The sequence below is a fragment of the Rhinopithecus roxellana genome, chromosome 2, assembly GCF_007565055.1.
Source record: "Rhinopithecus roxellana isolate Shanxi Qingling chromosome 2, ASM756505v1, whole genome shotgun sequence".
Taxonomy (NCBI): domain Eukaryota; kingdom Metazoa; phylum Chordata; class Mammalia; order Primates; family Cercopithecidae; genus Rhinopithecus; species Rhinopithecus roxellana.
Window position 1 is genome coordinate 111037286 of NC_044550.1, and position 15902 is coordinate 111053187.

Here is a 15902-nt window from a genome sequence, read left to right on the forward strand (position 1 = left end):
TGTGGTTTGAAATCTCATAGGTTTCTAAATTTGGGCTTCATAATACTTGCCAAAGGATTTCCGGAATAAAAAATATTAATGCTAATCTGTGCTTTCATTCTAATAAAATATCAGCATTCATTAGAGGATTAATTACTTCGGTATGCTCTACCAAATACACAAAGACAGTAATAGCACTGATACCGTAAATTCAGTAGCTATTTTGAAACTTTCCCAGCCAATCTGTTTAATAAACACACCTACTGTGCAATTTAGAGTATGTGATACATACAAAGCAGTTAGAAAATTATTTTCAATACATCACTTGAACCTTTATATTTACGACATGTTCACTTGCTATATTTTATCACCATTATACATAGAGGAAAACAGTGTGTACTATATAGCTCAATGAACTGAGAAATATCTTCTAAAAATATTTTTGTGGCTGAATTTAGTGCTCAGGAAAGAGATTTGTCAGAGCTGAGCTGACACGGAAATGCAGATGGCGGCTGGGCTGGTTCCCACACGCGAGCATGCTTGTGTGCAGGAGGGCGCGGCTGCCAGTTCACTTCCAGCTGGATCTGCCACCCCCGGCTTTCCCGAGACAGAGCAGAGGCTGTCATTCAAACCAGCCCCAAGATGGTTTGGTCATGTGGGCTTAGAGGAGCTTCTGTTTCCCTTTTTTGTCCCTCTTGGTGACCAAGGGTACAAACCCAAAACTAGCAGAGTAACCCTGACCGGCTCCATCTGCTCACCCACCACTGCTCGGTTTCTGCTGTCTTTCCTAGATCTTAAGACATGTGTTTAGGATCACGACTACATTAGATCCTTTCCTCCTCCTGTTTCCCCAGCATCTGATGTGGTCTCTCCTCCATCATGAGACAGAACTTTGGAACAGCAACAGTAAAAACCCCGGGGTTAATTATATCAACTCCCCATCGACTGGCAAGGTTGAGAGAGGGCCAGAGAACCCTTCCTCCCGTTTTTTCCAATCTTCCCTTACATTCCACCAGCCCTAGTTGTCTACTGTGCCTCTCAGTTGACAATGCTGAGGACACTGGCTTGATGTGTGAGAGAGGGAAGAGAAAGGAGCTCTCTGATTCGCCACCCACCTAGAATTGCACGGTCCTATCCATTTAGTGATAGAAGCTTGCACATTTTTTCAACCTAATACAAAAATATTAACACTTCTGGACATTATAGGCATAAGTTGTTATATCTCTACAATATAATAATTTATACTGTACAGCTATAACAGATAACAAAAGGTGCAATCCTTTTAAAAAAGTCACACAGTTCACGTTTTTATCATTTTATTTTTAAGTATAAACTTTTTAAACACTTTACATAAATTAACTCCTCTGAGACTAATATTTGATGTACAGTAAATTGTAATTCATATAAAAATCCATAAACAACTTGTCTCACATAATTTACAAAAAAATCAGGATTTCCTTTGCTTATCAGTGACGAGGATTCTAGTTGCCAGTTTTTTTCCCCGAAGGCAAACCACGCTAGCATTGTAAAACCCATTAATAAATCCCGCCGCAGACGTCACTGCGCCAATGTCCTTCTACAAAGCTGCACAGGGAAAGCAGTTGGTTGTCTAGAAACAGTAACTTTGCCCCACATTGTAAAATGAACAGAGATAGCTATCACATCCTATGCAGACAGACTACTTCTTGTAAGCAAAGGTCGACAATTCGGGACTATTTGGAAACACTGTATGCACTGTTTTTTTTCTTTTTAAAAGTTAAGTTAAATACAGTGCCTCGAAAGGAGCAGACGGCCCAGCGCAAAAGGTCGAGGCCTTTGTCCTTGATGATTTTTTTTTCTCTGGCTACGTTCAGTCCGACTGAGTGCAGCGCTATGCATATGTAAACATATTCGTTAAAGCCGATCACCTTTAAGGTCATTCAGAAAAAAGCGGTCCTTGTTTTCGCGGTGTGGGTGTGGGTTCTAACAGCAGTCTCGTTCTCCCGGGAGGAAGGCTCTTGGGCGTTGGAGAGTCCCACTCGGGTTGTGCCACAGGACAATGTGAGCAGGGCGTGAGCGGCTCGGCGGGCGCGGCCCGGGCGTTACCTCCTGCCGATCTCGCTCTGCCGCAGGAACTGGATGTTGTTGGCACTGTCGGCCAGCTCGGGGTACTGCTCCACCGAGAGTACGTAGTACCCGTCGTAGCCCTGCACCTTGCCGGCGCTCAGCAGCTGCCGCTTCTCGCCCTCCGTCCAGAGGCGCGCGCCCTCCTCGCCGTCGCGCACGCGCTGCTGCTCGCGGGCCCAGGCCCGGGCAAGCGCGCGCTGCCGCGCCTGCTCCAGGATGCGCGCCTTCTCCTCGTCCAGGGTCATGCCGTAGCGCACGTGCAGCGCCAGCGCACCGAACTGCATCTCCACGTCCGCGAATCTGCGCGTCCTGCCGTTCACCACCGTGGTGGACTGCGACACCGTCACGTTGATGCCGTTCTCCAGCGCCTTGCGGCCGCTGGTCAGCCGCAGCGTGCCCAGGTCGCTCTCGGGCGTGGTGGTCTTGATGAAGTAGTGCGTGTCCTTGCCCTCGATGGTGAAGTGCAGGTTCTCCAGGTAGAAGGCGTTGTTGAGCACGGCCGCCACCTTGATGCAGTCCTCGTTGGCGATGTTGAGCACGTTGGTCTGCACGCGGCCCTGGCTGACGGCCAGCATGACGCCCTTGCCGATCAGCGACTTGACCGTGGCGAACCACAGCCAGGACTGTGCGCCGTCGGCCCGGCGCCGGCTCACCTGCACCTCGGCCATCTTCCCCAGCGACAGGAAGGCCTTGGCCTGCCGCGCCACTTGCTGCTGCACTCCGAAGATGGGCTGCGGGCGAAACACAACAGGGGGCGCGTCAGAGGCGGCCGGGAGCCTCCCCACTCCTGACCCACACACGGGGCTCTGGGGGCAGCGCCGAGGCAGGCAGGGAAGCCCCGGGGTCCTTCCCTGATCAGAAGGCTGTTAGCCCTTGGGGAGGAAGCACTGGAGATCCCTCCCCAAGGTGATCCCAATGCTTTGGAACCCCCAAATGGCTCACTCATCGTGGATCACTTTAAAGCTCTCTTCGTTTCTAACATGGGAAAAATAGTCCTGTTTCTTGCTTTTCTCTTACAGTTTCTAGAGGCTCTTTTCCCACGCCCACCCCACGTGGGGAACCCAGCTCATCCGGACCTCCATGCTCGTAGCTTTCTCCACAGGAGGCTGAGAAGCCACCAAACACAGAGGGATCTGAACGGCTGGGGATACTTAAGGCGGATCACTGGGCCCCGCGTCGTATGCTTTGAAATGCTTGTATTTAAGTCAACTCTGTCCCCTCTCCTGGCAGTTTTCAGCTGAAGATGGTGAGTGTAACGGCAGAACTGAAATGTACAGGGATGAGTGGATGGTGGGGCAGCTGGAGATATGTGTTACTTTAGGAAAACAATTATTTTTCTCAGACTTAGGGACAGTGGGCCGTCTAGATTGGCAAATGTTTTAAATTGGGGGCATCTTAACTCAGCCATTTGTTATACTACCAGATGTTTGTCTGGCCATTGTTTCCCAAATGAAAACATCTGTTTCATTTGCGGCAATGAAAGAAACAGTTGTTTTTCTGCACTTGCGGCAGCCTCAATGTCTTTGCCCACGATTCCCTTTGCTATCCTTATGGTGTGCTTCTCTTGACAGACAACTTGAACCATATTTAAAAGGCTGCTTAGGAAAAGAGCTGGCAAGTCCATTTGTACAGTTAGATGTAAGTGTTTTCAGGCATGTTGGAAAGTCATACACAATTAGGATGTGCATGTTCAAATGCGGTAGGAAACTTCGGTATGTGTTCATGCCACTATATCAGTGTAGACAGACAGTCACGCACTGCTTAACCACGGGGATGCATTCTGAGAAATGTGGCATTAGGCCATTTCATCCTTGTGTGAACATCATAGAGCGCACTTACACAAACCTAGATGGTGTAGCCTGCTATACACCTAGGCTATATGGGATGCCTATGGCTTCTAGGTTGCAAACCTGTATACAGTGACTACTGAATACTGCAGGCAACTGTACCACCATGGTAAGTACTCGTGTATCTAAACATAGAAGAGTTACAGTAAAAATACGGTGTTGGCAGAGCCCGGTGGCTCATGCCTATCATCTTAGCACTTTGGTAGGCAGAGGCAGGAGGATTGCTTGAGCCCAGGAGTTCAAGACCAGCCTGTGCTACACAGGGAGTCTCCATCTCTACGAAAAATAAAAAATTAGCTAGGTGTGGTAGCATGTGCCTGTGGTCCCAGATACTTGGGAGCCTGAGGTGGGAGGATCGCTTGAGCCCAGGAGGTCAAGGCTGCACTCCAGCCTGGGTGACAGAGTGAGACCCCATCTCAATTTAAAAAAATATATGATATTATAATCTTGTGTGATCACCACCTTATACAAGGTCTATCATTGATCAAAATGTTGCACGCACATGACTATATTTGTAACTTATGAAAAAGGAATTGCTTTTATATTAGGTATGAAACAACAACAGGTACTGGTACTGTAGACAGCCTGTGTGTGTGTTAACCATGGCTGCCTCTTCTTTTTGTTTTCATTGAAATGATAGGAAATTGCTCAAGGGGTGGCTGGGAATTAATCGCTCTAAGAAAGTCTGCACTGTCTTCTTATGATTGGAGTCACCCCATTTCTCCATGTCTAATTATTCTTACTGTAAGCTGGAAATTCTGGTATTTTGCTGTGCATTCCTTTCTGATCTCTGACTAGTGGGGATTAGATGTGCCACTTTCTGAAGCAGCAGCTTTGACTTTGTAATTTTCTATTATATTTTGTTTTATTTCTTGTAATGGTTACAGGCCTCTTGATCTATTATGCTCAGGAAAATTCCATAAACCTTCCTGGTTGTAGGTGGACCCTTACCAGAGGACATTTATTTTTATTTTTAATCTTTTTAAATTTTTAATCTTTTCCTATGAAACACTATTAATTATTATTATTATTTTTTGAGATGGAGTTTCGCTCTTGTTGCCCAGGCTGGAGTGCAATGGTGTGATCTTGGCTCACCACAACCTCCGCCTCCCGGCTTCAAGCGATTCTCCTGCCTCAGCCTCCTGAGTAGCTGGGATTACAGGTGCATGCCCCACCACGCCAGGCTAATTTTGTATTTTTAGTAGAGACGGCGTTTCTCCATGTTGGTGAGGCTGGTCTCCTGACCTCAGGTGATCTGCCCACCTCGGCCTCCCAAAGTGCTGGGATTCCGGGCATGAGCCACCTTGCTAGGCCGAAACACTGTTAATTTTTAAAGAAGTTGAACTTTGTGGCATTGTTTGTGGGTTGCTAATTTGTAAAATGGGTTCCGGGCCCTCTTTATTATATTTTTGGCTTCAGGTTCATGCTTTCTTGGGGTTCTTTTTAGAAAGCCACCACTCGAAAGTGAGCTTCTGCATTTCTCTGTTTTCATTAGCATTTGCTGAAAACATATTTAGGCCTGTTTAACAGGCCTCTGGTTTGTTGAACACAAATGCAGAGGAAGTGTTGCTTTTTTCCCCTAAAAGAGTCAAAAAATTACAAACTGTCTTGGTACAGTTTTCACAAAGGTGGTTTCATTCGATATGGGTAGATAAGACACAAGCTACTTAACACCTTTCCGTAGGTTTTTTTGTTTCTTACCGGTATATCATCCCACTGCTGACTCTTCACAAGTTCATAAGAAGGTTCTGTTAAATCAAATTTGGGAACAGGGAATCCAGGAATAGCATTGTGCAGATGGAAACCAAATGTCACCAGCCAGCTGTTAACATCTAGGAGAAGAATGTTCAAAATGAAAGGTGTTGGAGTTTTGTCCCTTTCATACTTTTAAATTCTTACCGTGAAAAGAAAATCCCATTTCACAATTAATCTGAAAAAAAGCACATGTTTGCTTTCGTCCTACAAACCTAAACTTCCTCTGTTTTTAGACATGAAGACGGGAAACTTCACAGCAGAACTATGGCAAATGCTACGAAAATTGCCGAGTAATAGATGCTCAGACAGACTGGGTAAGCCGTCATTCCTGCTAAGCTGCAACCTGTGCTAGTAACAGTGATAGCAAGGGTAAGAACAATGCACAGCAGCAGGAGAGAGATATAACTTGCAGAAAACAAACGAAATTTGTTTTGTAGTTAATAAAGGCTGGTCTCAAATAGAAGTGTGTTGTTAGCTCTCCAAAGTGATTGCCCAAGGATATACGGACTTCCACAACCCATTTTCTATCATTAAAACCCCTAAATTGAGAGTATTAAAATCAACAGTTGATTCTTAATCAAAGATGAATGCTGAAAGCTGGCAAAACTGGCCAAGGGCACAGAAGTCCTGATTACCATCAGCTATGACTTCAAAGGCTCACTGTGCACAGGTGGAGACAAACTTTTTGGGGAAAGAACCTGGAAACCTTTAAGATGGTATTTTAAAATATTGCCATGTGACTCCAAAAGCCATTAAGCTCAGAATAAGGCTTTTATTCTATTCTGGAGGTTATAATGTTACAGAACTACTCAGCAGGCTTGCAGCTTTATGAGTGCGGTTGGGTGTAGATTATTTTATATATTAAGCACATTGCTGGAAAATTTGAAATTGCATTTCACCTAATATATTTTATGCTGTTCCATCTCTCTTTTGATGTTTTTCGGAAAATGCTGCTATGGCATTCCCTGCAGTCCACGTTGCTAGGAGAGGATGAATTCAGGAGCTGGGGGCTTTCCAGCCTTTCTCAGCCCGTCAACACCCCTTAAATAACCAGTGGTAAACTGCTTGTCAGAATGATGGAGAGCCACTTGATTCCTATTTCCTTCTCTAGGGCACAGACTCTCACCTCATTGCCAGGCTGGCAGGTCCTTCGTCCAGGCATCATATGGCTGTAAAACCACTGGTATTGTTTCTATTTGAAATGGGGTGGTAGTAGTGGTGGTGGGGAGAAATAAATCCTAAGTGGTTCACATAGGATGCAAAGTGATACAATTAGTGTGTATATGAGAGTGTATCTGAGTTTGGGGGGTGGGAGGGCCTTATTTTTGGGAGAAAATTCTCCCAAATGTTAAGAGTATTGGGGGCAAAAATTCTGTTACTCTGAAAAATGTCTGCATAACAGTGAAAATCAGAGGGCCGTGAGTATTGAAAAGTACTGCTAAAATAATGGGATTTGAATGCAGATGTGTACTGAAAAACCCTGAATGAGAATAAGGGTGCTGCTGAATCAGGGGGCAGAAAGAAGGGACTTTCAGCTGGTTCACATGGAAGAGATATAAAATGCTTTAGGCAGTCTGGAAAGGTAGGAAGCAGATGTGAAATGAACGGGGCAACCTGTTGAGCCTGTTTTGAGAACTGAAAGAACAGACATCTCAGTACACCTCAAATATTGAGCTAGAAAAGAGGCAGCCTAAAGGAGCATCTAACACAAGCCAAAACAAAACAGAAATACCTTAAACCAAGCCCAAAAATAGACAACAGGAAAGAACCTTCCTCCTGGAAATACAAATGTGGTAGAGGGGTTAATAATGGTGCTGTATATCAGGAATGGAAGGTAGGAGCAGCAGGATTCAGAATTCTTGGAGTAGAGGTTGAGTGAAGAAGGGAACTAGAGTAGAGCTTGCAAGGACCTTGTCTGTTTCACATGCTGGTTGTTCCATGGTGGCAATAGTGGGATCTGATGTTCTACATCTTGTATAACTAAAAAAGTAACATGCACTAAACTTGGAAAGATCTTAAATCTGTACCCTGAAAGTTATCCCACATTCGTGGAAAAATTAGTATGCCTATTAGTATTGTCACCATGCAAGAACTGCACTGGCAATGAAGACAGTGATGTAAGAGACAGAAGTGAGACCAGACACAGGATCCACTGTCTAAGCAACTGATGGGAGAAATGGCTTCGTGACTGTCCTGAGGCGATGGTGGTGAAGCAGGAATTAAACACCTCCCAGGGATGAAATGGTGTCACCCTGTGTTATGTTTCACCTTAATCATCTCTATGAGAACTTCACACATGTATTTTAAAAACCCAAAATGACACATTCGTAAGGTAGTTACTATTTATTGCGGAATTTCATGTATTATATTTGTGCCCTAAGTTAGGCACTATTATCCCAGTTTTATAGTTAAGGAAATGGAAACTCAAAAAACATGTGGCTTACAGAGCTACACAGCTTGTGGGAGAGGAGCTGAGATTGGAACTCCAATTTTGGGACTCTGTGTTCATCATGTTTTTTGCTTCCCTATGTTCCCCTTCTTTAAATGACTGGAGTTCATGTCATTTCAAAAACTAGTGGCCTTGCGCACTGGCAGGCAGAATAGGAAGTAACTATGTCTCATTTTCCCTTTGTGATTTCTCTATGGTTCCATAGAGAAATAAACACATTAAAAGGTTAGCCATGTGACTTTGCTTGAGCAAAGTATGAAGTTTTTTAAAAAACCATTTCCAGTTATTTTGTGTATTAATCTAATGATGGTAGTCCTCCAGCACTTGGAAAAGAATCAAAATGCTTACCTGTGATGTAATCTTTCACATCATGGATTTTGCTTGCAGGGTTGTTATTCCTAAACATGTACAAGTTAAAGGGAGCTGGGTCCTTCCCAATTCTTTTCCAGATTTCTATGTCAGGTGTTGTCCACCGTCCTGCCAAAATGTCATAATCTCTTTCTCCAAAGTGGATTAATTTGGTGAGTGGGTCATACAGGCCACCATGAAATCCAATTACCAGTTGAAAGTCAATATTGGAGTCAAAATAGATTTCACCATATGCAGTGTACTGAATCTGTTTCAGCATAAGCCCATTGCTACTGAACACAGCCAGTGGTGTCCCTGTGTTATCCGATGCAATGTAGAATTCATCCCCACTGCTGATTTCCATGGCAAAAAGATGTCCTTGGAGATCGTAATACAGGGATGTAATTTCTGAACTTGAATGGTTGTAGACATGAGTAATCCTAGTGGGATAAGTTAGGTCAGCATAAAAAAACTGCAGGTGCTGTCCTAGACTGGTTTTGCTAGAAACACGCCTTCCCAGGCCGTCATAACGGTAGATCACTGTCCAGCCACTGCCTTTACTGTAAACTCGAGTTAGAAGCCCCTTGGAGCTATATTCAAAGATTTCCGTGCCTCTTTGACGTAGGAAACCATCTTCATCCAACCGATACTGAACATCACCCAGGCGAGTGATTCTGTCTCGCAGGTCATAGCGAAGGGGTGTCAGACGTGCACTGTTACTTGGGTTCAATAAGTGGAGGTTTCCATTCAGATCATAGTTGTACCGCCACATTATCTTTTCATTGAGGTAAACTGTTTGGAGCTGTCCATCAACATCATATTCATAAGCATATTTGGTGGTGTTGGCAAAGGGCCCTATTTTAATTTCTCTCTTGGTTACCCGACCCATGTTATCATATTGAATTGTAATCCAGTACATGAGCGACCTGAATATCTCATATTGAATTTCCTTGATACGGCCATGAGCATCAAAGTGCTTCGTGTAGGTCATTACAGCTGTGGAAATGATCTGGTTAATATCATAATATATAACTCCAAATTTTCCAAACTGCTCAACTTTGCCAGAAATGTCATCAAACTGATAGAGATCAATAGGCAGTGGAGTTTCATTGATCACACCCTGCATGCTGGTCACTCGAAAGCTGTTGTCATAGCTATAGTCAAATCTTGCATTTACCATCCCATCTTCACTAAAGCGGAAAATCTGCCTGTCAATCAGGGGACCAATTTGCCTGTATCGAATGGTGCAAATAAAACCATCACTCTGGAGGTTTACTGTCTTTAGGACTCCTGCTGTTTCATCGTAGGTAAAACTGACTCTTGTGCTATCATATAAAATTTCTGAGAGTCTGGTCTGCCTTCTGTATTTGAATAAGACCCTCCGACTTGTACCCAAGAAAGCCGTTTGCAGAAGCAGCCCCTCCTCGTTGTAGTCCGTGATGACGGAGGCATTGCTTTCCGGGGGGTTGTATATGTTGCGGTAGTAGCCAATGGATCGGATGGTCTGCATGGTGTGGCGAGCCACACTGGGCATGGTGATGGCAGACAGGCGGTCCCACATATCGTATTCGAAGATGTACTGCCGCTGGCTATGAAGCAGAAGAACCATGGACTGTAAAGAGAGAACATTCTGTTACCCAGTGTTTGTGAACAGGAGATGCAAAAGCAGGTTTAGTGACCACAAATGCACAGAAACATTCCACTAGAGAAAATGATCTTCATTTTAATTGAGTTATCCTTGACCTTGTGTGTTGTTAATGTTTCTCTGCCTAATTTGCTTGGATGCTTAATTGTGAGGGGTTCTGCAATTAGCGGCTCAAGATTCACAACGTGCTGCCTGTCACGACGGATGGTACCATTCTTTTCCCAGACATTCATAGCCAACCAGCAGATTGTCAGTGGATCTGGATTAGTCATAATACAGGCATGATCAAAGCTGCTTTACACACAATATTTTGAGGAGAAAATAGCATATGGGGAATGCAGTTCCATCCATAATTAGCAATTATTTAGTAAGGTGGCTTCCCCCCCTCATTTGACTGAAGAACCACTCAAATCATGTTTGATTTCTAGTGTACTTGGCGGAAGGGCAAAGCATGCACAATATTATTTTATAAAGACATAAAATTAGCCAAAAATGGATAAAGTGTACATGGAGCATCAACACCAAAAAATATCGTGAAATTAATCACATGGTGAATGAGAGCTATAAATGCCCTTAGTAGAAATATTCTATATACACATACGGCTAAATTGTTACAAGGCCTCTGTACTAACAATAAATCTCCATTTCTTTCTGTGGATACCAAATCCGATTTGTATCTCAGGAACAGTAAGAATGGTTTCTAGACTTCATACTGCTTTGGAGCTAAATTATGAAATGAGTAAATATATTAAAATGAACTCTGCCTATTTCATGAGCCACTGCAGAAAGACAAATGACAGTCATTTATTAGGCCAACAAACGTGAGAGAAGGTCATCCCAGGCTGGTTAAGTCAAGCTCAGCAGTAACACAGGGCTGTGGGTGGCTCTTGCCTCTGAGGAAGCTTCCTCTAACCCCTGTTGGGCCAAATGGAACAACATTGGCACAGGGAGGATGTGTAGCTTGGGAGTCCTGCGAGGTCTTCTCCTTTGCCTGACTTCAGCTTCTGTAGAATCTCCTCTTTGGGCAGACCTAGGGGCAATTTTTGCATGCAGGTTGTGTAGTAAATGTCCTGAGAATTGTTCCTAATAGTTTGCATTCTTCCAAGGAAAGCTTGGACTATTGCTGAATTCACAGGAATTAATACCTACTTTTGGAATCATCTAAAGTCATATTTCATGGTAGTTTGTAAAATATTACTTGTTTTGCTATGAGTAAGTTTTGGCTTAGTGCACCTATCCCAGTAAGAACATCGAAATAGTCTGGGTGGATTTTAGGGATTTGGGAGAGACGATGAGAAAGATCTGTCTGTTGTCTTTTCTGATCCTCCTGGATGCATGCAGGTGATCTTGGTCACTGCCTCTGTCATTCTGTGACAGTGGCTCTTCTCAATGATATGCTCCTGGGCTCCCTCTAAACATTTCCCAGTCCCATTATGATCACTACTATACATTTTTAGGGTTGCGCTTGTATGTTTCTGTTACTCTGTAATGCACTTAATTTAAATTGGGGAAACTCCAGAATGAAGCTGTGATCCTCTCCCACTTAGAAACGTTGCCTTAGGGGCTTGTCATCTAACAGGTGCGATTCATTGTCTCAAGGGTGAGTCTCTTCTAAGGAGAGCAGACAGGTGGGTTTGCAAGAGACAGACTGGCCATGAGGGTCCTAGCTGGAAGCATCCCACAGGTGGGGGGCTGCTGTAAGAGAGGTAGCATCCTATAGTGAGCTGTGGAACTGAAACTGGTTCTCAGGAAGAGTGGCCTGTGCAGTCACCAGCTGGAATCAGGTGGGGTGGCTCAGGGTTCAGGGGGTTAGGTTTAGACTGAGTCATTCCCCATGGCACCTCCAGTGAAGAAAACGATTGTGTGAGGGGAGCACAGTGACAACATGGATGTGATGTGATTTATCTGGGTGACAAGAGTTCTTCTGTGCAACGTTTGAGTCAGGAGGGCTGGAGCAGTAACTGCTGAGTAGAGCGTGTGGCACACGCTGCTGGGTGACTGGTGGTGCCGTGCCCTGGGGTCTGAGAGCTACCAGAACTCAACACAGAATCATTTTCTAGGGCGAACGTTTGTCTCAAAGGCAAATGAAACATTCCATGAATATGCTCTTTGGTGGATTATATTTCTTAAGAAAGGAATTACAGTGAGATTGTTCTTGGCTTTTTCTTCCCTTTCTTTTACTTTCATTTCCTCTGACCCAGTCAATACCCCAAGCCACACAGCATATATTTAGCATTTTGCACGTGTGTAACTCTAAGTCTCCATTTTTGATACTGTGAAAAGTTCTGGAGAGTGGGAAACAGCCTAATCTAGGATGTTTACCTTTTATATGTAGAAGAAAGGAAAGATGCCACAGAGTACACAAAAGTGTGGCTTTCTAAGAAAATCGCCTCTTTTGGTTAATAATGCATAACTAGGATCTACATGCTTTTTATGATTATGTTGAAGTTCTGCCAGGGACACCACACAGCTGACAGCTTTAACTGTGCTAATGTAAGGCTCCCTCTTAAATGAAAGAGCTAGCACGAAAATCATTTACAAGCGACTTACATGCTCAAGGTCTAATTTGTGAATGTTGGCAGTGTGTAAGCTTGGCAGGTGGACAATGTTAATGCTTGTTTGTTTACATCATAAATCACTTAAAAGGGTCTCAGACAGTAGAACTTAACTAAGGAGAAACTACTTTGCTAATGCAGAAATTCATCATTGCGGTGCCAATGTGACTTCTGTATTGATACTTCGAATAATAAAAGGAACTCAGTCATGTGCCACTGTTTCTTTCCCCCTTAGTGCTCTAGATGATTGCTGAAAAATGTGAATTATCCTTTCCCTATTGTTGAGCTTACTTTGTAGGCATACCTTTTCTAAATATGTGTAACTCCATGTTTTACCATCAGCAAAGACCCGAGATACAATCCTTCCCTGTCCGTCATAATCTACTTTCTCGCTAGTGGTGCCTCGCTGGATGCTGGCGATTTGACCTGTGGATGAATAGGTGACATTGACGGCCATCAGCTTGCTGCTTGGCAGCCAGAGAGTCGGGTGCCCAGACATGTCGTAGGCGATCCTCAGTAGAAATTTACGGTGGTCGTCATAGATCTTTTCTGTCTTTGTTGTTCGATCAAAGTCAACTGAAAGGAGGTTTCTGCCATTAACCTGTTACAACACCAACAAGATGATAAAATAAATCATGTTATTCCAACACCGGAGTCCCCAGTATTGTTTAAACACCATTTATGGTGATTGATTCTCTTTGTCAGTAAATTAGTTTAGCAACTTCTTGGGTACAAGTGCAAGGCAGTAGATTAACTGCTCTTTTAAAATGTTTTATTAAGCAGAAAGACAGCCTGGCATTTGTTCAAAACCATTTCAAATTAAATTTTGTAAACTAAAGCAACTGATGACACCTATTCATATGACTCAAAGCTCCTCCCCCAAAGACACTGGAAAATAATTGCTTAGTAAATTAATCATGGCTACATTAAATAAAACACAGTGGTTAATGTGACTCTAGCCCTTTGAAGAGCAGTTAAGTAGAAGTTGGAACCCACATTACTGTAAATTATTAATGAGTTTCAATAGCAGCAGGTTATAAACAAGATCATTGCTTTTGGCCCAGTGCTGCAACGTCACAATTTTTTGAGAAGGCCTCTTTCTTTGGAGAAGATCTGGTTAACTGGCAGGGACTTCAGAGTCCTTTACTAACACATACACATGATCTGAATATTGTACTTATTTGACAAATTCAGCACCATGTGTTGTCATAGAGTCTCTGTGGCTCGGTGCCACGTCCAGAACCTTGGACTAAATCTGGCTGTTACTGTCTGCCATCCGAGGCATACACAACCCAGCATTCGTTATTGCAATTAGAAATGTGGTCCCGATTAAATTCTGCTTTACAAATAGTCTCCAGTGTTTGCAGGCTGTGAACCTCTGAAGGGCACAGACCATGGCCTATTCATTCTCTGGTCTTCTACAGCACCTTTGTGGGAGGGGTGGCTTTTACATTCCAAAATGCTCATTAACTATTTGGACTGTTACAAATTAAATGGGAAAATCTTAATTTTATATAGCTGTATTCTAGCTAGAACCTTCAAAATGGACAGATCCAGCTGACCCATTTTACACACACACACAACCACTCACATGTTTGTATATAAATATATGTCTACATACATCATATATATTTGTAAAATTTGGAATAAAACTACCCTTTGCATTCTATCATTGACATTAAACATGTCCCATGCAAAAATACTCCTTAAGCTTAAACTTTTCCAATTGGCTGTTCAAGGGGAGTATTGTGAAGTCCATGGAATGGTAGCTCGATAAGCTAAAAAGAAATGATGTTGAGGGCAGGAAGCATCCAGATAGCTGATTTACAAAAAACAAGAAGGCAGAGCCCTGGAGAGAAATTGCCTTTTTTTTTTTTTTTTTTGAGACGGACTCTCGCTCTGTTGTCCAGGCTGGAGTGCCGTGGTACGATCTCGGCTCACTGCAGCCTCCGCCTCTTGGATTCACACCATTCTCCTGCCTCAGCCTCCTGAGTAGCTGGGATTACAGGCGCCCGCCACTGCACCCATCTAATTTTTGTATTTTTAGTAGAGACAGGGTTTCACCATGTTGGCTAGGCTCATCTCGAACTCCTGACCTCAGGAGATCTGCCTGCCTTGGCCTCCCAAAGTGCTGGGATTATAGGCGTGAGCCACTGTGCCTGGCCTAGAAATTACGTCTTAACTTTTCAGTTCTATCAGCTGATGTGGGCAGACACCCCACAACACTGTGTCACAGCAGATTGTCAGGGGCGGTGGCTGGGGAGGAACCCAGGACTTCAAAGCCTGATCTCTAGACCTGAAGCAGCCTGACCTCAGCTTTCAACCCCCCTGAATCTGTTTTGTCTATCTGTAAATAAAGAGGTGGCCTAGATCCCTTAGGCCCTGTCTTTCAGTGAGTTTTATTTGCCTCTGACCAGCCAGCTGGAGGCTTTCTGAGCTCCATAGTTGCTCCCCGCCTGATGTGAATTTTGTGAAACTATGAGTTGAGCTTTGCAGAATGCTTTGTGTACCCTGGAAAGAAGCTACCAGCTAATGTTACAAATATATATTTTAAAGTCTGTAGAAAGGTTTGATATCAAATTGATAAATGGCAGAATCAAGTTGTTCAGCTTATATCTGCACTCCATTTTTGGATGCCTCAAGAAGAGGTTTTGCACAATTTAAATGGTTTTCTTAGGGCTCTTGAGTGCCTGTGATTGTGTTTTGAAAGGAAAAAATACCCTGAATGTTTAGAGTTGCCCTCTTTTTTCTTACTTAGATTATTCCGGGCTTTGGAGGAACTACGAAAGACTGACTGTAGCTTCCAGGGACAGGGCTGCCATGTTATTACTGCCCATGTGTTGCATTTTCCTTGGCATTCATTTTAATTTGTATTAATTCTTTACTGCTTCCTGGACCCTCCTTCGTCTCTGCAGTATTTCCTCTGGTTGGAGCATGGGAAATCTGGACCACAGAGTGGGTATGACGTGCTGCTGCTGGGAGACAGGCATGGAGCCCCATCTTTTCATGGCCCTTATGCTGCTCAGACTTCTGATTTTTTTTGTTTTGTTTTGATGGAGTCTCACTCTGTCACCCAGGCTGGAGTGCAGTGGCATGATCTTGGCTCACTGCAACCTCCTCCTCCAGGTTCAAGCAATTCTCCTGCCTCAGCCTCCTGAGTAGCTGGGATTACAATCATGTGCCACCGGGCCTTGCTAATTTTTGTATTTTTAGTAGAG

General features: G+C 43.8%; 1 protein-coding gene across 2 annotated transcripts in view; it reads right to left on the reverse strand.

Moving 5' to 3' along the window:
• Positions 1-1278: 1278 nt before the first annotated feature.
• TENM3 (teneurin transmembrane protein 3) overlaps positions 1279-15902 on the reverse strand; it is a 489057-nt gene continuing 474433 nt past the window's right edge. For both annotated transcript variants that reach the window (XM_030924209.1, XM_030924200.1), the window contains 4 exons: positions 12989-13285; positions 8485-10096; positions 5634-5764; positions 1279-2816 (listed from right to left, as the gene is read on the reverse strand). In XM_030924209.1, coding sequence (XP_030780069.1) covers positions 2061-2816; positions 5634-5764; positions 8485-10096; positions 12989-13285 — 2796 coding nt within the window. In that variant the 3' untranslated portion in view covers positions 1279-2060. The remainder of the gene's footprint in view (positions 2817-5633; positions 5765-8484; positions 10097-12988; positions 13286-15902) is intronic.